Source organism: Sorex fumeus, unplaced genomic scaffold (genome assembly GCF_029834395.1).
Source record: "Sorex fumeus unplaced genomic scaffold, SorFum_2.1 ptg000025l, whole genome shotgun sequence".
Lineage (NCBI taxonomy): Eukaryota > Metazoa > Chordata > Mammalia > Eulipotyphla > Soricidae > Sorex > Sorex fumeus.
Genome location: NW_026606082.1, coordinates 1,975,045 through 1,999,284, shown reverse-complemented (window position 1 = coordinate 1,999,284; position 24,240 = coordinate 1,975,045). Strand labels below are relative to the sequence as shown.

At 56.5% G+C, this 24,240-nt stretch overlaps 1 protein-coding gene across 1 annotated transcript in view; it reads right to left on the bottom strand.

Annotated features, from left to right (window-relative positions):
- Positions 1-2,814: 2,814 nt before the first annotated feature.
- Positions 2,815-24,240, bottom strand: part of ANKRD13A (ankyrin repeat domain 13A) — a 31,840-nt gene continuing 10,414 nt past the window's right edge. Inside the window, exons 4-15 of the mRNA XM_056114482.1 lie at positions 20,696-20,741; positions 18,946-19,089; positions 18,110-18,299; positions 14,887-14,953; positions 13,365-13,446; positions 11,745-11,806; positions 10,962-11,092; positions 9,483-9,640; positions 8,640-8,753; positions 7,444-7,604; positions 6,448-6,518; positions 2,815-5,011 (exon numbers count right to left, since the gene is read on the bottom strand). Of these exons, the coding sequence (XP_055970457.1) occupies positions 4,816-5,011; positions 6,448-6,518; positions 7,444-7,604; positions 8,640-8,753; positions 9,483-9,640; positions 10,962-11,092; positions 11,745-11,806; positions 13,365-13,446; positions 14,887-14,953; positions 18,110-18,299; positions 18,946-19,089; positions 20,696-20,741 (1,422 nt within the window). The 3' untranslated portion in view covers positions 2,815-4,815. The remainder of the gene's footprint in view (positions 5,012-6,447; positions 6,519-7,443; positions 7,605-8,639; positions 8,754-9,482; positions 9,641-10,961; positions 11,093-11,744; positions 11,807-13,364; positions 13,447-14,886; positions 14,954-18,109; positions 18,300-18,945; positions 19,090-20,695; positions 20,742-24,240) is intronic.

Genomic DNA, 24,240 nt, shown 5'->3' with positions numbered 1-24,240 from the left:
CACTGATGTTTTGTTTTTTTTTTTAACTGCCTATACGTAATGTGAAATAACTTTCGTGGGATACTGTAATTGCCTCAAATTTTGTTCGTGACCCTCACGGTGAGCCGTTAAAATGTTTGGTATTCTGTACCGTTCAGCAGAATGTCAATTAAAATCAAAATTGTAAATCCTACGTGTTGCTTCACACCTAATTATTGGGGTGTTTCAGAAACAGGTGTATGTTTGAGTCTGATTTTCTCTCTGTATGTAAGCACTGGGAGGTGGTTTTACATTCATTATTTGAAATAACATCGCCTCCCCCAGGGCAAGGCACGGATTACTTCAGAAAACTGGGCCATTCGTAATTTCTCACATTGGGCTGGGGGAGGCAGAAAACGTGGATGCTTAACCCAGCTCTAGTTATAAACAGGTGACCTTCCTTCGGGCCTGCCCCGAGAGAGGACAACAGGCTGTCCACCTGGGTTCAATCCCTGGTACCCCTGAGGGTCCCCAGGAGCCAGCCAGGATTCTCCGAGCACGGAGCCAGATTAAATCTGAGCATAGCTCCAAGAAAGGAAAAAGGTGCTACCCACTTTTTAATCTTTCTGAATCTTGGTGAAGATCCTGTGACGTGGGGCTGGAGCGATTAGCACAGCGGGGAGGGCGATTGCCTTGCACGCGGCCGACCCAGGTTCGATTCCCAGCATCCCATATGGTACCCCGAGCACCACCAGGGGTAATTCCTGAGTGCAGAGCCAGCAGGAGGAACCCCTGTGCATCGCCGAGTGTGACCCAAAAAGAAAAAAAAGATCCAGTGACGTAGGTGAGCACTGACAAAAAGTGGGAGCAGCCCAGGCCTGTCCCTCAGGCAGGCGGGGCGGCTGGGGCCTCCTTCCCTCCGCTGAAGGAAACAGTGAAATCGCTCATGCCCAAGGACCTCTGTGGCCTGTTTGCTCAGGACTCCCAGGCCTAGTGGGCCGGGCGCGTTCCGACTTTCTGAAACTACCCGCAGTCCTTCCCCGTGTGCCCAAACCCCAACTCATTCTCCGTCCCATGCTGGCTCCTGCCAGGTTTCCTCGGGACAGAAGAGCGGCCCAACAAGGCTGAGCGCCTGCTTTGCATGCAGGAGACCCAGGCTTGATCCCCGGCACCTCTCAGGGTGTGGCTCCCCGCCTCTCCCCAAACGATAAAAGGGATCCGAAGAACTAGGCTTAACTACAGAGAGAACAGTCGAGAAAACGTTGGTTCCGGGCCAGGGAGGTGGCTTGGACGCTTTCGTGCCCTGCTCTTGCACGCAGGAGGCCTGGCTTCAATCCCAGCACCACTGGGTGTGACCCCAAAATCCAAGAAGGAAAAGCTGCAGCCGGAGCCACATTTGCCACCCAGTGGTAAATGCCTTTCAGGCTCACGTAACCCCTGGGCGCAACCCCTGGCGACCCCCGGTCCCCAAAAGTGCAGCTGCTCTTCAGATGTCGGGGGGCGGGAGTTTCAGCGTACTGGACCCCAGTCTCAAACCGGCACTTCCTGGGCTCCTGCAGGATTCTGAATGCTCACTGCACTGCACGGTCCCATTTACATCGGGCGCAGACCCAGTGGGTGGCACTGCCAAGTCTTTCCCTTCTCTGGTAAGTTCAAGCTGACTTGGCTTCCTCGGTGCCTCACATTCACTGTCTTATTAGAGGTTGGAGCGATAGTCCAGCTGGTAGTAAGGTGTTTGCCTTGCACTTAGGCAATCTGGGTTTGATCCCTGGCCGTCCCTGAGCATCGCAGGAGCACTGTCTTAGGCCCTGACCAATACTGAGTTCCCAGCTGTGTCTTACATGGGCGGGGGTGGGGTGGGGTGAGGGGCGGCGGTGTTCGATTCAAGGTTGCTGGTATCAGGAAAATGGCACAAGGGTGGATCACATGCCGGCACGCAGAGCCCCCAAGTTCGATTCCAGGCACTGCATGATCCCCTAAGCCCTGCTAGGGGGGCTCTCATGCCCCCCACCCACCCACCCCCGGCCCAGCACTGCTTAGAGAACCTGAAAAAAAAACTTTTGCAAAAGTTTGTTGTAACACAGGATCAAAGCCAGGTGAGCACACAAATGTAGACCAATGTTCTACTGTGAAGTGACATCCTTGGTCCAACACTGTTACTTGAATTAAATAACATGATGTAGTGTACCTTGACCTAAGACGCAGTCTTCTCAGGTTCTGTTTTGTTCTGGAGCCACACCTGGTGGTGCTCAGGGCTTACTCCTGGCTCTGCAATCAGGGATCACTCCTGGTGGGCTCAGGAGACCATGTGGGGTGCCGGGGATTAAACCCGGGTCAGCCGCGTGCCAGGCAAACGCCCTCCCCACGGTACTATCGCTCTGCTCCCCCCACCCCTTCTTTGACGTTTTCTTTGAGGGATTCAAAGTACTGCATTTTATTTCCCTTAATCCCCCCCCGCCCCAACCACACACACACACACACACACAACACACACACACACACACACACACCCAGCGCATCCCTCCCCAAGTGCTTCCTTCCCATCTTCCCAGAAACCCCAAGGCCTCAAGAGTTGTGGAACTCAAGAACACTTCTGTTCACTTTTTTTTTTTTGCTTCAATTTTTTTGGCTTTAATTTTTTTTTTTTGGCACTTTAAACATCAAAGAATGGGGGGGCCAGAGACATAAGGCCATTGCAGATGACCCAGGTTCAATCCCCGGCATCGCTTACGGTCCCCTAAGCGCCGCCAGGAGTAAGCCCTGTGAACACCATCATGTGTGGTCCAACCCAACCCCCCCCCCATCCACCAGGAGACTTTCTTGTCTCCTCAAGGGACACAGGCCAAGTCTGGAAGCCTGAACCATCACCAGCACTTTTGTGGACCACCCCGGCGTGAGGTTTCCTGAGCCATGTGGCGGCGGGTTGTCCCTTGCGCCCAGAGGGAGCACTGCAGAGCGGGTCTGAGCACGCACCAGGACAGTGAGTTGGGAGGAGCGTGTTCCCTGGCCTCGTGAGGCCACAGACACTCCCAACCCGGGATGCGAGGCCACCGGGCGACTCAGAGCAGCGTGAGAAAGAAAGGCGGACGCGCAGACCGTCTGAGCACCCTCTAGAAAGCGGTCTTTATTTGCATTGTAAGAGCGGGCGCGCCTGGGAGAAGGCGGCTGTGTGGACGGGGCCGGCCCGCGGGGCTGACCGGAGTGGCCCCTCAGAGCCGACTCCCCGGGGAGGAAGCAGAGCGACGCAATGCCAACAGAAGGGACCTACTAGTCGCCTCTCTGCCCGCGAGGAGAGGCCGTGGGCTCCTCACTTCCAGGGGAAACGCTGAGTCAACGAAACGCCAGGCGGGTGTTTTTGAAAACAAAGGTTGATGGGGGCGGGCACTGGCCTCTGTGCAGAGAAGGAATTTGGTCAGAGCATGACAGAAAAGGCAGCTGGTTGTGTGGAATCCAAAGCACACTCCTTCGCGACCGGGAACACGTTACGGGCAACACTAAGTGTCTGAGAGAGATTCAAGAACTGGACCAAGTAACGCTGGATGGCTCTTTCCACCCCGCAAGAAGCCTGACAGAGAGAAATCGGGCGCCGAGGCGGGGGGTGGGATGGTTGACCAGGATGTTTCCGTGCAGCCTGTGCAGGGAGGCAGGCCCCAGGGTCTGGATGCCGGGTGAAGGTTATTTACAGAAGGGTTAGACAAAATAGTCAACTACTAAAGGTATCCAAAAAAGGCCTGAGAAAGTCTGGTTACAATGTATAACCTTGTATTGCTACTGATGGGAGTAGTCGGGTTTTTTCTTTTTTTCCCTATCCTTTTAAAAATAATAGAAAGATTCTGTTAAAAAATAGATTTATCCAGAAAGATGTTGATCTGAACTCTATAAAGCAATGTGAAAGCCTCCTATGCCCTTTCTGAACACAGGGCCCACGGAGCTGCCCTGCGGCTCCCTGATTCCAAGCACAGCCCTGCCCCTGGGCCCTTGACCCCCCAAGGTGGGAGCGTCCTCGCCTCGGCCTGGGAGCCCTGCAGAGAGAAGGTAGCGGGAATGAGGCCCAGGGTTTGGTTCTAGGCTGCGCCGATGCCGTCTCCTGGGGGCCGGCCCGCCCACCCCAAGAACAAGTCCCAGGCCGCTCCCCTGAGGGCCAGGATTAGCTGCCGTGGATTTAGTCTGGACGACGCTGCCTTTCCGAATACCCTCGGTGCTCAGGGGACCGGGGCGGGCTGGGACCCTCCGTGATCTTTAAGGCTAAGGCAACACCCGTGGTCATCTGCACTTCTTAACTTGATGGAAATAGTTAAGCCTCGTGGAAAACAGATCCTGTACCTATCTCCTCTGTGACACTAGCGAGGGGGGCGGATGGGAATGACGTCGGGCGGAGAGATGGGAGGAACAGTGACGGTGTTCTAGAAATGCCGTAGAAAGGTAAAAATAAAAGAGATCGGCAGAGATTATCCGTGTCTTTGGTGAACTGTAAAGAAATGTCTCGTAAATTTCTACGCCACACTCTACAAAGGCTGCTTGCTCCTGGGTAAAAAAAAAAAGCACCCTGACTCTGAAACAGCTTGTTTTATCATTCCTCCATAAGAATTCATCTAGAAACCGGCGGGGATTGGGTTTTTTTTTTTTTTTTGTCTAAAGCTGGTAGTAAAAATGTGCCCTGCAAGCCAGTGCAGCTAATGGAAAGTGAGGATGCTCTTCTCCCCGTGGCCTAGAGGTGGGACCCACCGGTCCCCAGCCCCTTCGCCAGGGGGCATCGCGGCGGGGCCCCGGGGGTCCGGATCCTGCACCTCCAGAGGGCAGTGTGCCGTCCGATGTGGGGCCCGGGGGCTCCCAGAGCAGCCCGTGGGTCCCCGAGGTCTACTTCTCGGTGAGGGACAGCTGCAGGACCTGCTGGAGCTCCGCCTCTTCCTCCCGCAGCCGCAGTTCCTGCTCCGCCAGCTCCTTGGCCGAGAGCTCCATGGCCAGCTGCAAGTCGCTGTCGAAACGGCTGGTCTCGCTCGAGACCCCGGGGCACAGGCCCTCCGAGCTGCTGAGGAGGCTCTCCTGGATGGCCCTGGGGAGGAGGGAGAGAGCGGCAGGAACAGCGGTCACCAGCCTTGGCCAGGCGGCAGGCCCCATCTGTCCCCCCGGTGTCCCCCACTCATTCATCCGCGCTCTGCAGGCAGGACACCTGGCACGGCACCAGGGCAGCACGGGGGCGAAGCCAGACGTGGAGAGGTTACGGGATGTGCTAGACGGGGCCGGGGGATAGTGTGACGGGTGGGGCACTGGCCTTGCAGGTGACTCACCTGGGTTCGATCCCCAGCACCCCATCTGGTCCCCCAAGCCCTGTCAGGAATGATTCCTGAGCAGAAAGCCAGACGCAAGCCCTGAACAACACTGGGTGTGGGCTCCCCCACCCCTCCCCTCAAAAAAAAAAAAAAAGGAAAAACAAGAGGAAGAAACAAGCTCAGGTCGCCCAACAGCACTGGGAATGGGGCCTGGGCTCCGCCCCTCACAAGGCCCAGGGGGATCCCTGAAGGGGCCAGAGGGCAGCACTACACATGCTGGAGCCTGGGGCTTGAACCCAGCACCCCAGGGCTCCCCAAGCACCACCAAGATCAAACCCCCACTTCCAGCACAAAGCCAGAAGAACCCCACAAGCATCCCTGGGTGTGATCCAAAAACCAAAATCATAAATATACATATATTTATGGAAATAAAAAATAAAAGGATAATCTAATCATCGCCACAATTCTTCCTACGTGGCATCACCCTAAAAGCTGTCTACAGAGGGCCGGAGTGACAGGACAGCTGGGAGGGCATTTGCTAGTTCTCAGTCAACCCAGGTTTGATCCCCAGCATTCCACGTGGCTCCCAAGCCCACAAGAAGCCATCTCTGGGGCCGGAGCCAGAGCACAGCGGGGAGGGCGTTTGCCTTGCACGCGGCCGACCCGGGTTCGATCCCCAGCATCCCATAGGGTCCCCCGAGCACCACCCGGAGTAATTCCAGGAGTAATCCCTATGCATTGCCGGGTGTGACCCAAAAAGGAAAAAAAAAAAAAAAGCGGTCTCTGAGCACTGAGAAAGGGGTTATCGGGTGTGGCCCAAAAACCAAAAAATAAATAAATAAAAAGTGTATATCCTCGGGGCTGGGAGATGGTTCAAAATGCATCAATCCCCAGCACACAGGTATCACAAACATGCCCCCCCCAAACCAAACGACAATAAAAAACAACCCGTACAAACCTCCCCTCAGGGCTTCTACATTCCGCATGGAAAATCAGACCAGTTGGGAGACATTTACTTGGTGCCTCTCAGCCAGAACTGCTGTCCAAGGACCCAGCCAGCAACTCCGTGACCCATTCAGGAAACTCCGCTCCCAAGGACTCAGACCATCACCCTGGCTGCCCCAACCAGAGGCGGGAGAGCGAGCACCCGGGCCGCTCCCGCCCAGCCCAGGGCCACCCACGTCACCCTCCGCTTAGCCACCCAGAGTCCCACAGTCACCTCTCGTACTGGTCGTCATCGTAGGCCTGCGTCTGGCTCATCCCCCCGTCGGAAGCTGGTCCTGAGAGGTCCTAGGAAAGGCACATGTCGTCATGTCATGGCCAAGGTCACCGCTCAGCAGGAAGAGGAAGCCACTGAGGTGGGCACGGGGAAGGGGGAAGGGGAGCAGGTCACACGGCCCCAAGTTCTGAGGCTCCAACCTGAGGCCAGGCTAAGGGGGGCGGCGGGGGGGTGGCTGGGGGCAGGGAAGCAGAAGGACATCAGGAAAGACATCTGCACTCCTGTATGCACTGCAGCCCAAAACGCAACAGCCGCCACCTGGACACAGCCCCGCGCTGAGAACAGACAACTGAGTCGAGACCGTGGACCTGTCCGTAAGGAAACACCACTCGGCGAGAAGAAAAGGGAACATCGGGCAGCTGGCCGCCGCTCGCTGGATCTGGAGAGGGTCGTGCCGGGTGACGTCAGAAGGGGAGGGACAGACACAGGACGATCACCCCCATATGTGGGGGCTAAAGAAACAGCAAAAACCCCGGGCTGGGCTGCGGCAGTCACGGCACAGTGGGCAGGGCGTTTGTCCTGCACGAAACCAACCCAGGTTCAATCCCCAGCATTCCATAAGGGAACGAGTAATTCCTGAGCACAGAGGCAAGAGTAAGCCCTGAGCATCTCTGGGTGTGACCCAAAACAAACAAACAAACAAATACCCAAAGGCACAGAAACTGAGAAGTGGCCTTTCGTAGGACGTTTATCCCTGTAGGTGGGTGGCAAAGAAAGGGGCACACAGTGGGACAACGGGGGGCGGGGTGGGGGGCTTCTGGAATAATTTCCTACCGTGAAACTCTATCTGGTGCCTGAAATATTAAATTTTTTAAAAAATAGACAAGCAAAGGTTCTGGCACACTGAAGGACCTCTGGAAATGCCAGAATGTGCCGGCCCGGCTATCCTCCGGGGACTCCGAGGACCCGCCCCTGCGCGAGCCTCCCGCGGGGTACCTGGCTCCGGCTGGACTCGAGCAAACTCTGCTGGATGGCGAACTGCATGATCTCATAGTCCTCGTCCTGCAGGTGCATGTTCCTGCCGTTGTCCTGCACGTGGTAGGATTCCGGAATCTCAAACACGGACTGATCCACCTCAAAACCTGTGACCTGGGAAGCTGCAGTACGGCAGAGGACAGCGTCAGGCCAGTAAAATAAATCGCAAAGCTGTCACTAAGCAAGAGAAGGGAAGGATTTGACTTCAACGGTTATGGCTGGGAAATTAAACTTCTGCTGCTTCTGTGATTGCTGTTACTAACAAAATAGAAACAGATCAAACCTTTTTTTCTTTTGCTTTTTGGGTCACACCCAGCAGTGCTCAGGGTTTACTCCTGGCTGTGCCCTCAGGAATTACTCCTGGCAGTGCTCGGGGGAACATATGGGACATCGGGGACAGAACCTGGGTCAGCCACAGAGCAAACGCGCTCCCTGCTATACCACTGCCCTAGCACCCAGATCACACGCACTGTCACCAGGAATGTGACTGATCGTTAATTACACATTACTGACACAACGGGGAGGCGGGGCTCCCAAGAGGTGCTTAGGAGCCCAGGGATCCCTCCCAGCGATTCTCAGCCCTCAGGCTGGGGGTGCCATGGCAGGGCGGTTGCGGCCCTGCAGTGCTGGGGACCCCCGAGCCCCCGGGGCCACACCAGCCATGCTTGGGGGACCAGGCAGTGCTGGGAACAGAACCTGAGCAACATGCAAGGCACAATCTCCCTGGCCTCTTCACGAACCATTTTTCGTAATGACCAAGAAAACTGTTTTCTGTGCACCCAAACTGGTCCACTGGATGATGGGTGCAAACCGCCGGTACAATCTCCCACTATCCTTTACACACTGGAAGGTCACACACATCTATGAAGTGCCCTTTCATCTCATCTAAACCCAAGCTTACATTTTTGTCTGCTAGTGGGTCATATCTGCTGGGAGTACGGCTGACTCCTGGCCTTGCACTCGGGGATCTCTCCTGGCGGTGCTTGGGGGCCAATGGGAAGCCGGCGATCAGAACTGGGCTGGCCTCCCACAAGACAGGCACCTTACATCTCTTTCCACACACAATTATGACACCCCTATGTCAAACAGGTCATCAGTCCAATGAGTGAGTGTGCAGATGTGTTTTTTCACGACAAAGCCAACGCTCCTTCCCTCACCTGCATCTGCCTGGGGCCCTTCCGCACTCGGAGTTCCTGTTTCTTCCGCCGTGCTGCATCCGTTTACGTTCCCAAACGTGATCCGGGCATTTAGGACATGAAACAAGGGGATTTCTAACAAAACAAAAGCCTTGGTAAGTCCATTTCAACCAAAACTTGAACGAGTGCTGCGCCGACTGCTCCCATGGAAATCTCCTGACCACCCTCCCAACATAGAGAGGGGCAAACTGAGACCCAGAGACACTCAGCAGCTCCTCCCAGCTCTCAGGGAGCGAGGGGGCCAGGATCCGAGCGCCACGAATCGACGCCTCACACAGGTACTGCACACGTTGGACACACACGCGTGCAGGCTCTAAACTATGTTTGTGGGCCCCAAAGTCCCGGTGCTGCCAGTGCTTGAATTCACACCCATGGCCGGCCAGGGAAACACGGGTCTCATTTCCGATGGCGGTGCCATCTTTGGTTTTAATTTGCAAAATGAGTCAAGAAATCGTGGCACTGGGGCTGGAGCAATAGCACAGCGGGTAGGGCGTTTACCTTGCACACAGCTGACCCAGGTTCGATTCCCAGCATCCCATATGGTCCCCTGAGAACTACCAGGAATAATTCCTGAGTGCAGAGCCAGGAGTAACCCCTGTGCATTGCCGGGTGTGACCCAAAAAGCAAAAAAAAAAAAAAAAAAAGAAATCGTGGCACTTTCTTTAACTGCACGTAAGCAAGAAGGTAATTCTGGCCTCCTCCTCCTGCCAGTGCCAGGCACACGGACACTAAGGGAAGACCACCACCGTCAAGCAGACCCTGGGGCCGACGCTGCCAGGGCCCCTCTGGGTCTTCTGACGATACCTATTTTGACGGGGAATCCGGGGGGGAATTCCAGTTTGATGAAGTCTCTCAGCCTTGCAAAGTGTGCGCTGGTGCGGGCCATGAGGTCGATGATGGGGATGACCTGCTCCACGAGGGAGAGCGGGAACTCCTCACACATCCACAGCGTTGCTTTAAACCTGCAGGGTGCGCGGGCGGCAGTGAGGGCAGCCCCAGCACGGGGCCCACACAGCTGCCTCCTCGTCCAGGGAGCCTCCCGCAAGCTCACGTCGGAGCTCTGAAGGGACCAGAGCCACGGGGCGTTCAAAGGGCTCTGAACAGGGCGGTCACTGAGGGCAAGTGCGAAGGAGCCGAGAACCGGGGGAAACCATCCGTCCACCTGGTCGGCTGAAGCTCGCTGGCAGGAAAAGGGGATCCGGTCCCCATCTGTGTTCCGTTTAATTAAAAGGGACTCATAATGAGATAGGCAATGTACTGTGAGCTTCCAACAGTTTAAAAATGGCTTAAGGGTTGGAGCAACAGCACGGAGAGTAGGGCATTTGCCTGGCACACGTCTGACCCGGGTTCGATTCCCAGCATCTCATAGGGTCCCCCGAGCACCACCAGGAGTAAGTCCTGAGTGAAGAACCAGGAGTAACTCCTGTGCATCGCCAGGTGTGACTCGAAATGCAAAAAAAAAAAAAAAAAAATGGCTTAAAAGTTGCTTCTGGAGCTGGAGCGGTAGCACAGCGGGGAGGGCGTTTGCCTTGCATGCGGCCAACCCGGGTTCGATTCCCAGCATCCCATGTGGTCCCCTGAGCACCGCCAGGGGTAATTCCTGAGTGCAGAGCCAGGAGTAACCCCTGTGCATCGCCAGGTGTGACCCAAAAAACACAATCACAATCACGACCATCCTGTCATTTGTCGATTGCCTCGAGCAGGCCCCAGTAACGTCTCCTTCATCCTAGCCCTGAGATTATATTCAAGGCTCTTTAGGAGAATGAGACCCATCATTGTTACTGGTATTTGGCATATTGGGTACGCCACGGGGAGTTTGCCAGACTCTCAAAAAGTTGCTTCTGGTCCAGAGAGACAGGACAGGGATTAAGACGCTCGCCCCAAGGAGCAACCCCTGGGCAGTCAAGAGCATCCCCGCCACTCCCAGAGTCAATGGATATGGCCCAGAAACAAAACAAAAAAATGTGTTTCGAAAGGAGACCTTCAGGGGGGCGGGGCAGTAGTACAGCGGGTAGGGCGCTTGCCCCGCACGCAGCCAACCAGGGTTCAATCCCCAGCACAGCACAGGGTCCCCCGAGCCCGTCAGGAGTAATCCGTGATTGAGAGCCAGGAGTCAACGCTTAGCGCCGCCAGGTGTGGCCCAAAAATTGAAAAAGAAGAAAGAAACCTAAAGAGGACTTCGTTTGGAAAGAGTGACCGGATGCGAGAGAATTGTGGTGCCCTGGAACACAACCTCTGAGATCACAGAGAATCCGCGAGTTGGACACGTGCACGTCATCTTACTTCTGGGTTCTGATGGTCAGCTCTTTGGGCCTTCCAATGTCCCTGTCCTTCAGATCGAATTCTTGGTTGAAGTACTCGTCAGGCGTGATGGCTGTGGGGTTGTTGGCGGTGGCGCATTCGGTGGTGAGGTCCTAGCAAGCCAGAACTCGGGGATCAGTAACGCCAGCGCAGCTCGCGGGAGGAGGCCCCAGCCCTCAGCCCCTGGGGCAGACGTGCCGGCCAGCAGCGGGGCACGAGGGTCCAGCCGTTCACTTGTGTTTTAAATTAAGCTTCTGCACAGAATAAGAGGATCTACCAGGCTGTTCGCAAGCCGGGGGCACGTCTAGGGAATGTGCCCACCTGAAAACATTCCTCCGCCCTCCCAGTGACAGGCGCCGGAGGGAGAAATCCCTGAACACCCTTGGGAGCTGGGAGAGGTGGGGGGTCCGTCCCAGCCGTGTCATTTTCTAGCAGATGACGCCGGAAAGGGAATTCCACTTCCCTGGCTGTCCACGACGGCCACTGGGCCTGTCTCAGTGAGTGACGGTGAGGCCGGGGATGTTAAGGAACGTTCCGGGGACTCTTGGAAACATGGGTCCGGGTTCCTCTCTGCCCGGCTGCCCAGAGGCCCTGGCTGACCTCCATCGGCAGCCGCCCGTGAGGTAGGACACACTCCCTTGCCTCATTTTCCTCTATTCCCGCTTGGGAGACTCGGCCTGGGCCCTGCCCAGGACAACTGGGCTGCCCGGAGCCCAGGAAAGGCGCCCCCTTCCCTGAAAGGCCAAGCTCACTGCTCCTACTCACCCCTTGAGCGCCAAACTGGTGTTCCACGGTCCCCAGCAAAGATTCCAGGGGGTTCCTGTCAGCTGCAGAGGGAGCAGAAGTTTAATATCTACTCTCATACTTACGTCTTTACCTCCCCGCAAAAAAAAAAAAAAATTTAACTCTCATCACTTTTTTTTTTCTTCTTTTTGGGTCACACCTGGCGATGCACCGGGGTTATTCCTGGCTCTTGCACTCAGGAATTACTCTTGGGGCTGTTTGGGGGACCATATGGGGATGCTGGGAATCGAACCCAGGTCAGCCACGTGCAAGGCAAACGCCCTACCCGCTGTGCTATTGCTCCAGCCCCAATTCTCATCACATTTCTGCCCCTGCAACCTGCGCCAGACTGATCAAACCATTCACAGGAATGCCAACTCACCACGTCCTACAGCGGACACGCTGGGCACAGACCTCTAAACCAGCAAGCACCACACTTAGAATAAGAGTCGAAGTTTCAATTTCGGGGTAAACCAGAGCTGGGTTCCAATCTCACCTCGGCTGCTCACTCACGCATTTGTCCTGGGCCTCAGTTTCCTCATCTGTCAAACTGGCGTTGCACGTGGCCAATCCCAGCTGATTGATTGATCCCTGGCACCCATAGGATATGATCCCCCCAGTCCTTCCAGGACTGACCCCGAGCAGAGGTCCCTGGATCCCATTTTTCAAGTCCGCCTGATGGTTACCAGATGGTAACCATCAAGTACGGCACGTGGCGTGACCGCAGCGGTTGCCAATGGCACCTGCTTTCCACACCCCACGGGCACCATTCTAAGCGTGGACAGGCAGCAGCTCTTCTAACTCTCACAGGGACTCCAAGGAAGGACAAGGAGCACGTCCGTTTCACCGCTGAGGAAACTGAGACCCAGGGGCCGCTTGACTCTACAAGGCCACAGAACCTGAATGGCAGGAGGGAATTTGGTGCCCACTACTGGCGACGTTTCGGCTTAGAGCGCAATTTGGATGACCATCTGGACTAATCACCCCAGGGACCAACAGCCTCAAAGTCGGGGCCAGAGTAACAGCACAGCAGGTAGGGTGTTTGCCCTGCAGACCGAGGTTCCATCCCCAGCATCCCATAGGGTCCCCCGAGCACCGCCAGGAGTGGTTCCTGAGTGCAGAGCCTGGAGGAACCCCTGAGCACAGCCAGGTGTAGTCCAAAAACCAAAACCAAGGGGCTGGAGAGAGAGCACAGCGGGGAGGGCGTTTGCCTTGCACGCGGCCGACCCGGGTTCGATTCCCAGCATCCCATATGGTTCCCTGAGCACCGCCAGGAGTAACTCCTGAGTGCAGAGCCAGGTGTGACCCCCCCCCAAAAAAAAGCAAAAACCAAAACCAAGCCCCCCATATCCTGATATCCTGTTCTCCGCCCCCCTGCCCCCACCCCCAGCCAACCACGGTTCTTCGCAGCATAGAAACAAGCCCGTTTAGTGGCCTGAATCACCACCACAGCCAGCTCTGGGGAAATACCTGCGAGAGTGAGTCAGAAGTGGGGAATCCGGATCAAACGGCCTCTAGGACGCCAGCGGCCACAGTCACGCTGACCTGCCCGGCCCACTGGCCCCGAAAGCCTGTCTCAGGCAGGGCTGCGGTGAAGCTTACCTTTGTATCTCTTCTTTTCCTCCTCCGTCAGATGTTCTGTCCGGATTTTGGTGATCACGCTCACGTTGTTGACGGTGTAGACCTTGAGGGACAGTGTGCGGAAGCCAACGTGACACGGGGATCGAGACGACACGCACCCCCGAAGCACAGCAAGAGCAAGAAGGCTGCGGGTCCCCCGCCCTCCAAAAAAAATGGATCCGTAACAAAAAAAAAAAAGAAATTTTTTTCCTGAACAAAAAATAAAATAAATCCAGCCAAATACAAATGAACAACGCTAAACAGGCATGAGGATCCTTCAGAGAAAACGTACAGACTCTCCCCCGCGAAAAGCTTGAGCCTGCGAGGGGTCGGCAGAGACGCCTCCCGCTAAGTGCCCGCTCGAGAGTGGCCGCCCCCCCCCCCCCGCCCCCGGCTGCACGTCTCTGGTGCCCAGGGGCCTGACTGAGCCACCGTCTGCCGGGCAGGAGGAAAAAGGACATCGAGTTCTCTCCACCCCTAGGGTGCAGGGGAAAACCAGCAAGTCACGGTTTACAGGGCACCCGTCGACTGCTAAAAATCCTCTGAACGGCCAGAGCAAACGTTCTCCAAGTGGGGCGAGGAAATACGGGGAGCGGAGGGGTCGAGGGGGAGGAGCAGGGAGTGGGGGTCTGGAAAAGGACTGTCATGGTGATCAGCAAATTTGACTGTGCCCGCCAGGCCTGCTCAAAGGTCCGGGAATGACTGGCCAACGCATCTTGCTGAGCCTGGCCTAAGCGTTCTGCGCTCGCTCGGGTCACCAGAGGACACTGCAGCGCCTGTCCCCACCGCCACCCGGAACCGTCAATCCCGGGGGGCTGCAGTGAGGAGAGGCCGGGAAAGGCTGTCCAGCTGACAGGAGGCCAGGCCATCCAGCAACGCTTGTCTCCACTATGACGACTATTTTCTCAACTGACTGATGCCAAGCCCAGGGGCTCCGGTGCTCGCAGCTAACCATCTGGCGGGCTTCAAAAATGGGGCCCAGGGAGCTACTTCAGGGTCTCTGTGCTCAGGGGTCAGTCCCGGCAGGGCGGGGGGACCGTACAGGTGCCAGGGATCACTCAAACCGGCACTGGCTGCGTGCACGGCAAGCGCCTCAAACCCGGTTCTGTTTTTCTCCGGCCGCTGATCTATACTTTTAAAATCCACTCGAGTCACTTGGGAGAAAAAAACAGAAAAAAAGATGAATACGCATATTCAAGCCTAATCCTTTTTCTTTCATCTTTCTGCACCATTAAAGGACGTGTCACTGCTCCAAGGCCGCTGGGCACCAAGAACTCATTTCTCTCTGACACTGTCTCTCTCGGGGCGGGAATAAAGGGCTCCTCGTTCTCTGAAAGTCAAATAAGACAAAAATCCAAGGAAGAGACTCTAGGCAGTAGGAATTCCCCAGAGCATCTCCACGACACAGATGCATTAAAAAAAAGGAAAAAAAAATCCGCAGACTCCTCATTTGCATAAAAGCTAAGTAGCTACATTAAATCTTATTTTAAGAGTTTCCTTTTACCTTTGCTTCGTAACCATTAACAACTTCTGCTTTATCTGTCCTCCAGCCCCAGAATCCGGATTTAGTTCTGATAAAAAGTGAACACCACAAATTTCCACATGTACAACATGCCATTCAGATTCATCCCTGCAGCCTCTAGTCTCTCCCCCAGCTTAGGTTAGCGAAGGACACTTGGAAACGCAGGTGCTGCCGTCCGCAAAAGGATGTCACCAACGCCAGCGGGCCTGGGCACCCCCCTGCCCACCCCCAGGCGGTGATCGCTTGTACCTCACGCCCTGGCCTGCAAGCCTCCGTCCTTAGCTCCGTCACCGAAGCTGCCAGCATCGGTGCCCAGGGCAGTGACACTGGACAACTCTAAGAGACGTGCGTGAAGATGACCGTCAGGTGCCAGGGGAGGTCTGGGTCACTCGCACCGTGGGCACGGATGGCATCGGCTCATCTCCTAAGCCGCCACACGCCAAGCCAGGAGTTCTAACCCAGCGGCTCCGGCTCCTCCCCGGGAGATGGCCAGTGGAACGTGCCGCCTACCTGGCAGGCCCCCTGCAGGGACGGACCTGCCCAGCGTCCGGTCAGAGTTGGCACAGTGGGGCACAGGCGGTAGGGGCAGAGAGGATATGGAATGCAGTTCTTGGGCCCAGCTCTGAGCTCCAGCTCTGAAATCCGCTTTTAAAACAGCAGCTGCGCTCTGGGACAAGGGCCCGAAAACACCATTACTCCAATCAACAGATCCCTGGAAAAAAGGTACCGAGTCCCAGGACTGGCCAGGAAGCTCTGCGGCTATCTCAGAGCCGCTCCTGGACGGCCGCCACCACTCCCGGGGAGCCCTCCCCTCGCACCAGCCGCCCTTTTGTCTGGGACGTCACATCCGAGCTTGAGGGGTCTGCCCCCCTCACCAGCCCTCTGCTCTGACCCTGCGGGCGTCCAGGGCAGGGGGTGTCCCCGATTAAGAAACCAGAGTCCCCCTGCAGTCGGCATAGTGGTGGGAACCCAGAGACGGCCCCTGGGGACCACCAGGCTTCAGTCCCGTGACTCTCTCTGGGACACACATCTGCCCCGGCCGAGACTCAGGGTCGGGCCACGGGACAGAATCCGCGCGTGGTCTTCCGTGACACTGAGGTGGACGGGGTCAGCTCTCCGGCTCACCCTCAGTCTTCCTGGGCACCAAGTAACAGGGCTGCCCTTTCCCTCCTGTCCAACCCCAAGTGCCCTGCTCGGCCACGCCCCCGTCTGCCGTCACCGGGACTCCGCATCCTCCTCCATGTGCCGACTCAGTCCTCAAACCCTGTTTGCAACAGCCGACGACCAAAGCAGAGTCTCGCGGCTGGGTCCTGGTCAGAGGCCTCCGCAGAGGGCAGAAGGCCCCTCTCTGGCCACCTCCCCTCTGCCTGACCCCCTGGAGAGGATCCCCCCAGGAAGAACCACGTCCTCCTGCGGCCTGGAGACAGGCTCAGCGGGTGGCAGGAAGTGTGCTGTGAAGACCAGGGCGAGGGGAGACACGTTCACACGGCAACCATGGGGCAGGCCAGGAACGCATGCGGGGGGTGGACGGGGGACACTCACGCCAAGCCTCCGGCTCCGAGGAGCAGAGGGGAAGAAAGACAGGCGGGAACGACAGTCTGAGTCGCCCGAGCTCCACACTCACGCCCACACACGCCCCTGTCCCAAGAGAAGCGGCCGGCACCCGGGCACCCCGGGCACCCCTCACCCTGGGGCGGGGCTCCCTCCAAGCCTCGGTGGGGCAGTTCCCCGATCCCACAGTTAAGTCTGAGCACCGCACAGACAGCAGCCGTCTTCCAGACACGGTCTCGGCCACCCGCTGGCGGCCACGCTGCACAAGGAGGGTTGGCTGGGTCTGCTGGCGAAGCCCCAGACCACACAAACGCCGACGGCCAGGCTCATGCGCGGGGGATGTGTCCGCGGGGCCCCAGTCGGCCACGACCAGCCTCTCTCCAAGCCCCAGACACCAAGCCAAGGATGAGGGCGGCTCTGCCACGCCCAGAAGGGACCCAGGCTCTTCCCGGGACAGCTCGGGCAGGCTGACCTCAGGGGCCCCAGATTCGCTCCCAGGGCCGTGGCAGCCAAGAACCAGGAGTGCGGAAGCCCACAGGCCAAAGACATAGTAGAGGTTGCGGGGCCTCAAGCCCACGCTGCCAGGTCTCCCCATTGCCACGGGCAACCCTGGGCAGGCAGCGGCGGCCACTGGGCCCACTCGGCCGCCTGCTTCACCCTCGAGCCCGACACGAGGGCCCCTCCTGGAGCAGGTGGGCATCTGCGGACACTTCCAAGCTCTCCCTGCTGGTGCCCGCGCCTGACCGTCCCTGCAGACCACCCCGGGCCGACGTGAGGGGGCTGGTATCTAGCTGGGCAGCACCTTGGCCTTTGCCACCACCAGCAGCCGCTCTGACGCCGTGGCAGGGCCCAGCACCACGGCAGAGAGTGACGGCTCACAACACAGAACGCTCAGCTCGACCAACCCGTCTCCACGGGGGGACAAAGAAGGCGTCGAGCGGCCAGGGGAAGACGCTGAGGGAGAGCGAGCACCTGGAGGCAGCTCGGCTCTAGGCGCGGCTTCCGGGGAGCCGGGCGTGACATCCTAGGCACGCGCTTGGGCGCTGCCGGGCTCCCGGGGCCCGGTGGGGTCTGTGCCAGCGGCAGGATCCATCCAGCCCTGACAGCCCCTGTGCCCCGTCTGAAGGCTGCCAGTGTGGGGGGCGGGGAGGGTGGGCAGACGCAGGGACTCTGCGGTGGGTCTCCCCTGGTGGTCCCTGGCACAGAGGCCTCTGACGACGGTCGAGCCTGGACTCAAGTGAAATCCCTCTAGACTCATGTGCTGACACAGTCTCCTTGAGGACTGGGATCGATTCAAATTTCCAAACTCACAACTCCACAGTTTGAGCCTGGAGAGGCTCGGAGACTCCCTAAAGAAAATCCATGAACAAGGGCCCCCCCAAAAGGACTCTCCAAGAATTAACCAACATACTGTTAAAACAAAACAAACAAACAACAACAACAAAAAAAAACCACGCTGCCTGCCAGAGGGTGTGAGCCTGCAGCTCACGGCTTACGTCTGGTCAAAACCGAGATCAGCTGGCAAACTCACTGGTGTTCATCCTAAGCCATCAGAAACCACCCCCCCCCCCCCCAACCTGCCAGTTATCACAGCCGTGTCGTCACAGAGGGCAGCGCGGGGGTCCAACCGCCACAGCCGGACCTGGGGAAGTACCTTTCGAAAGCGATATTTTTCGTATCGAGGCTGGTGTTGATGACCGGACTCGTGAGCCGCCGTTCCACCTCCCTGTTCTTGGGCTTCATCAAGTCCAGGCTGAGGCGCTCCATCTCCTGGGACAGGTCGAAGCGCTCGGTGGTGACCACCTTGTCGTCGTGGTTGACCTCCATCAACTCGGCCCAGTTGTCTAAGGACAGGAACAAGGGCTTAGGGAAGGGCCAGCCGAGGAGGACGCCCCCTCGAGGAAGGCTCGGTGGTGAGAGCACACCTTCCCCCCCTCAGATCCGTCCACTCCCCGGCCCCAGGCGACACCTGACAAAACCCACAGGCCTGGCTGCCGCGGGCAGGGGCTACTCCACCGCTCAGAGGAAGCTACGGGCCATCTTCCCCCGAAGACAGATCCTTAAAATAATTGACATTTTTCTGGAAACAAGGATCTGGACAAATAAGCAATACCCAGAAAGGGGTAGGAAAGATGGGACGGGGATTAGGGCCCCAATTCACTTCCCAAGCACCAGGAGGAGCCCTAAGCATCACTGGGTGTGGTCTCCAACCCCCCAAATCTTAACAACTGAACGAATCTTTCGGTGAGGGTGAGAGATAGAACAGGGAGTACGGCCTTGCATGAGGACACTTCAGGATGCCCTGGCTTGAGTCCCAGCACCGCGCTCGGTCTCTTGGGCCTTACCAAGGGTCATCTGAACACAGAGCCAGGAAAAGCACTTGAATGCCACTGGTGGGCCCAAGCCCTTCCACCACCACCACCCCCCCACCTCAAAAAAACCCCACTCTCACTTGATTTGCGCAGTGAGGAGAAGATGGGACCCACTCACCTTCTCCCTTAAATATAAAACTCCGCCTTCCTCTTATCCAGCTCATATTCTCAAATCCCAGCAAGGTGATATCAACACGCAACTTGGCACCACTCTTCCAGATCCGACAGACATCATTCGGGCATATTCTGGAAACCAAGGGCACTGGAGAAGAGAAGCGGACTCCTGAGGAAGGCCGAGGGCCCAGCAGGATAAAAGGGCTCGCAGTTGAATGGGAGAGACAGGAGTAGCAAGGCGGTGACTCAGATCCAACTGGGTGTGGCTGCCACGTTTAGTAGCGTTAAGAGGTCACTCATAAAAATAAGCAATTTTTTTTTTAAAAAAAAGAAACCACTCTAATCAAGAACAGCAGATCTTCTGTACAAAAGTTCAGATGTGAGGGGCTGGAGCGATAGCACAGCGGGTAGGGCGTTCGCCTTGCACGCAGCCGACCCAGGTTCGATTCCCAGCATCCCATATGGTCCCCCAGGCACCGCCAGGAGTAATTCCTGAGTGCACGAGCCAGGAATAACCCCTGTGCATCGCTGGGTGTGACCCAAAAAGCAAAAAAAAAAAAAAAAAAGTTCAGATGTGAATCTTTTTGTCTGGTTTTTTTCCCCCCGTTTACAGATATCCAGAGAAAGCGGGCGATGAATTCCCCGAGAGCGTTCATGATTGCTGCTGGCTGCCAGCTGGGCGCGGGGCCCATCCGGCCCTTCTCACTCACACGGGCCCCTCCTGCCATATGGCCGCGGCCCAGCGTCTGTCACAGCCACCACTCGCCATATCGAATGTCCAAATCTAAGATCCACTGCTTCTGACCAAAACTTGAGATCAGAGTGGTTGTGTGCATTAGAAAAAACTTAACAGACATTTCGCAGAAGAACCTGAAGCTCTGTCCTTCTGGTCATTTATTTACATCTTCTGTTACAGGTAACAGAAAGGGGAGTCTGGAGGCGAAAATGATTGAAAACCTGGTAAGTGGGGCTTTTATTATATGATCTGCAAGAAATAGAAGTTCAGCATCCATGAGAGCGCCTGTCAATTTGCCTTCTATAACGTTTATGCAAAAGGCATGTTTTTTTTTGGTAAAAAACAAGCAGCTATTCCAATATTCGTGTCATAGCTTCCTCTTTGCAGAAACAATGTGAGTCCGTCAAAATACTACAGCAAAATGAGTTCATAGACTTGGGTGAAGCCCCCTTCAAGAATCTTCGCCATTTGAAAATACTAAGCAATAAATAAAGAAATATAAGAAAATAAAAATGCTAAGCACATGGGGGCTGGAGCAACAGCACAGCGGGGAGGGCGTCTGCCTTGCACGCAGCCGCCCCGGGTTCGATTCCCAGCATCCTATATGGTCCCCCGAGCACTGCCAGGAGTGATTCCTGAGTGCATGAGCCAGGAGGAACCCCTGTGCAATGCCAGGTGTGACCCAAAAAGGAAAAAAAATGCTAAGCGCACGGACCAATGTCAGCTACACAGAACACAGGGAAGAGTAAAACTCTCTGTGTTTTATATTTATGGACGCTGGAGAGAAAAAGTCGGAAAGGAGATCACCCACGGCAGTAATAGCAGTCGAACTTAAATGTGACCAGTACATATTTTCCCTTTTTCTTATCCAGGCGTTTCCAAAACTGGTGGGGTGGAGGAGGAGGCGGGAGGAAGGAGGGGAGTACATGTAACTTTTACAAAGCAAAGATAATACTCCTAGATTCAAGGCGAAATGGGTTTGGAAACAGAAATAAATTACGAGCCCGTAGCCACTCACCCCAGCTGGTGAATTCCCATTTCATCTGCACGTAGAAATCCGGAGCCTGGAGGGCAAAGGGTTAAAATAAATTACCCTTGGGGCTGGAGCAATAGCACAGCGGGTAGGGAGTCTGCCTTGCACGCGGCCGACCCGGGTTCGATTCCCAGCATCCCATAGGGTCCCCTGAGCACTGCCAGGAGTCATTACTGAGTGCAGAGCCAGGAGTAACCCCTGTGCATCGCCGAGTGTGACCCAAAAAAGAAAAAAAAAGTAAAATAAAATAAAATAAATAACCCTTGACGCGATCAACTTCACACACACGCAGGAAGGGCAGGAACGGGGCTTCGTGTGGAAGTGGGGAGGGTGACGAGAGAAAAGACACCAAGCGCCAGCCCAGCAAAGCAGAAAGACGCTTCCCTCTGCTTGGGCCGTTTGGGTTTCTTGCCCCCGACACCAAGTCATGTCCAGAAAACTGACAGAGGTGACCACAAGCAACGAGGCTGGAGAGGGGACAGGATGCGGCTGGGGCAGGCAGGGGGTCCTGCAGGTCTCGGGGGGCGTGGGCTGGGGGAAGCCAAGACAGGGAATGTCCAGCCCATCTCCAACCCCACCTCATCGGTGGGCAGTGACCGGACCAGCGCTGGGGGCTGGGAAGCTTCCTCCCTGTGGGTCACTCGGGGCCCACAGCGCCTCCTGTTTGTCACTGCATCAGGAAGCAGCCTTCCCCCTGCAGTTCACCAAGACTGCCCCCGCCCCCGGTGCCCGGTCAGCTGTGAAAATCAGCCCCCACCCCCCCCCAACAGCCCCCAGCAGTCCTGTTTAGAACTGGGACTTTTCTTGGGGCTAGAGTGATAGCACAGCGGGAGGGAAGGGCGTTTCCTTTGCGTGCAGCCAACCCGGGTTCGATTCCCGACATCCCATCTGGTCTTCAGAGCACCACCGAGAGTAATTCCTGAGAGAGGAGTCAGGAGTGACCCCTGAGCATCCAGGTATGACACAAAAAGAAGAAAAAAAAAAAAGACTGACTTTTCTTAGCTACCATGGACTGACTTTTCTTAGCTACCATGAGCTCTCCTGGAAGGTACCAGAAGAGCTCTGTACAAAATTCAGGGCCCAGAGGTGGTTACGGCACTTTCCACGCACGCAGCCAACCCCAGTGAAACACCCAACACTGCATAGGAACCCCCAGCTCCAAGACAGACACCTGAACACAGAGCCAGGGATAAGCTCTCGCAACCAACCTGGCGGGGCCCCCAACCAACCAACCAACCAACCAACATTTTTTTCAGCTTTGTCAACTGGACAAGCCATGTTTTTCACTTCCTCCTAGAGATAAGAAAACACTAAATCCACATGACCTTTGCACATGCGCACACCCTTTCTTGTTTTCCCCTCCTCGGGTTCACACCAGGCAGTGCTAGGGAACCTCGGGTGCAGGGTGCAGGGTGCCAGGGGCGGAGCCCGGCCCAATCACGCTTAGACCTGTGAGCTATCTCCAGCCTGCAGACGCCAACCGGGAGAAAGAGGAGGAGCGACGGCGGTTGCATACTTCACAGGGCACGGAAAAGGAAAGGCTGCAGGCAGGGTTGAGCGGAGATTCAAACTGATTTTTCGCAAACAGGGCCAAGGAGCCAGGTCAAAGGGCTCGAGCGCGTGTCTGGCACGAACGGGGCCCCAGGTTCGGTCCCCAGCAGGACAAGGCCGGACAGCCCAGGTAAGCCACCAATAGCTCCAGGGAACACTCCCTCCCAAAAAGAGTCCTCAAGTAGGAAGCAGAGAGAATTCTACTTAAAACAGTTGTTCCGGGGGCTGGAGCGGGCGTTTGCCTTGCACGCGGCCGACCCAGGTTCGGTTCCCAGCATCCCATAGGGTCCCCTGAGCACCGCCAGGAGTGATTTCTGAGTGCAGAGCCAGGAGGAACCCCTGTGCATCACCGGGTGTGATCCAGAAAGAAAAAAAAAAAAAGTTGTTCCTTTCTGTAACTGTGCTGTCAGTTCTTCTCGAGAACTGCTTCTGCTACCACTGCAGAGCTGATCATCTAAGGAAGTATCACTTCTGGGCATAAGCTGAGAACAAGCGTGAAAACGGAACCACCGGCTTCTGCTTTCTGATTACTGAGCGTGGTTGGCTGAGAAGACGGTTGTGGGGACAGAGACAGGACAGCGGGGAGGGCACTTGTCTTGCACGTGGCCGATCTAGCATCCCACGTGGGACCTGAGCACCGCCAGGAGTGAGCCCTGAGCACAGAGCCAGGAGCAGCTCCTGAGCACTGTTGGGTGTGGCCCAGAAAGAAAAGGACAGAAAGATGGCTCATGTGGGAAACAGAAGGTTGAAACCCCAAATGAAAGTGAGGTTTCACCATCATCATCCAGAACAATCCCTGACCCTGGGGGGAGCTACTTCCCCCCAAGGCCTCCCGAGCAGTGCCCAGGGGTCTGGGAGACACTCCCCGTGGTACTTGCCCAACAGGGCTGCGCAGCTCAATGCTGGGGTGCATGGATGTGGCGCTGCTTAGGCAGAGGCTCAGGGGGTCGCCAGGATCCTCCTAACGGGAGTCTCAGGGTCATACCTGGCCGTGCTCAGGGACTATACCTGGAGATGTTCAGGGACCAGGCAGGGCCAGGGCTCACAGTCTCTGTACTATCTCCCTGGCCTCAGAAACTTAAAAAAAAAATTGGGGGGATGGAGCAATCGTACAGCAGGTAGGGTATACTCGCCTTGCATGTGGCCGACCCAAGTTCAATCCCCAGCATCCCACAGGGTCCCCCAAGCACCGCCAGAAGTAATTCCTGAGCTCAGAGCCAGGAGTGACCCCTGAGCATTGCTAGGGTGACCCAAAAGAAACAAACAAAAAAATGGGGGGGGGGGCGGTTTGGGGGCCACACACACCTAACAGGACACAAGGCTTCTTGCTAGCCTAGGGCTCAGGAGGTGCAGGACCCAAACCCAGGCCTCCAGCATGACAACCATGCAAAGTCCCTTGCTAGCCCAAGGGTCTCTCGAGCCTGGGAGTGAATTTTTTAAAGATCTCTCAGGGTTGGGCCGGAGCCATAGCACAGCGGGTAGGGCGTTTGCCTTGCACATGGCCGACCCGGGTTCGATCCCCGGCATCCCATAGGGTCCCCCAAGCACCGCCAGGAGTAATTCCTGAGTGCAGAGCCAGGAATAACCCCTGAGCATCGCTTGGTGTGACCCAAAAAGCAAAAATAAATAATAAAGATCTCCCAGGGTCCTGGGCCCACATACTTCCACACAGACGCACTCCAGCGCCCAAAGCCAGTCGCCATCAATGAAATAAGGCAAGGAATGCATCAGGAGCTGTGCGAGGGGCCAGGAGAAGCAGCACATGGGCCCCTGAGCCTCTGTGGCCCCGAAAGCCTGTCCAGCAACGGACACCCAGCAAACACTCCTCCAGGAGCCGTATCAGGAGGCCACGCCTCTGCAGACCAGGGCCGGGGCCCGGAGTCAGCGCTGGGAACTGGAGCACAGGCTTAGCCCGGGGGAGGCAGAGGTTCAGGGGTTCGTGGCCCAGCACGGGAAACATTCCCCCGTGTCCCACCTGT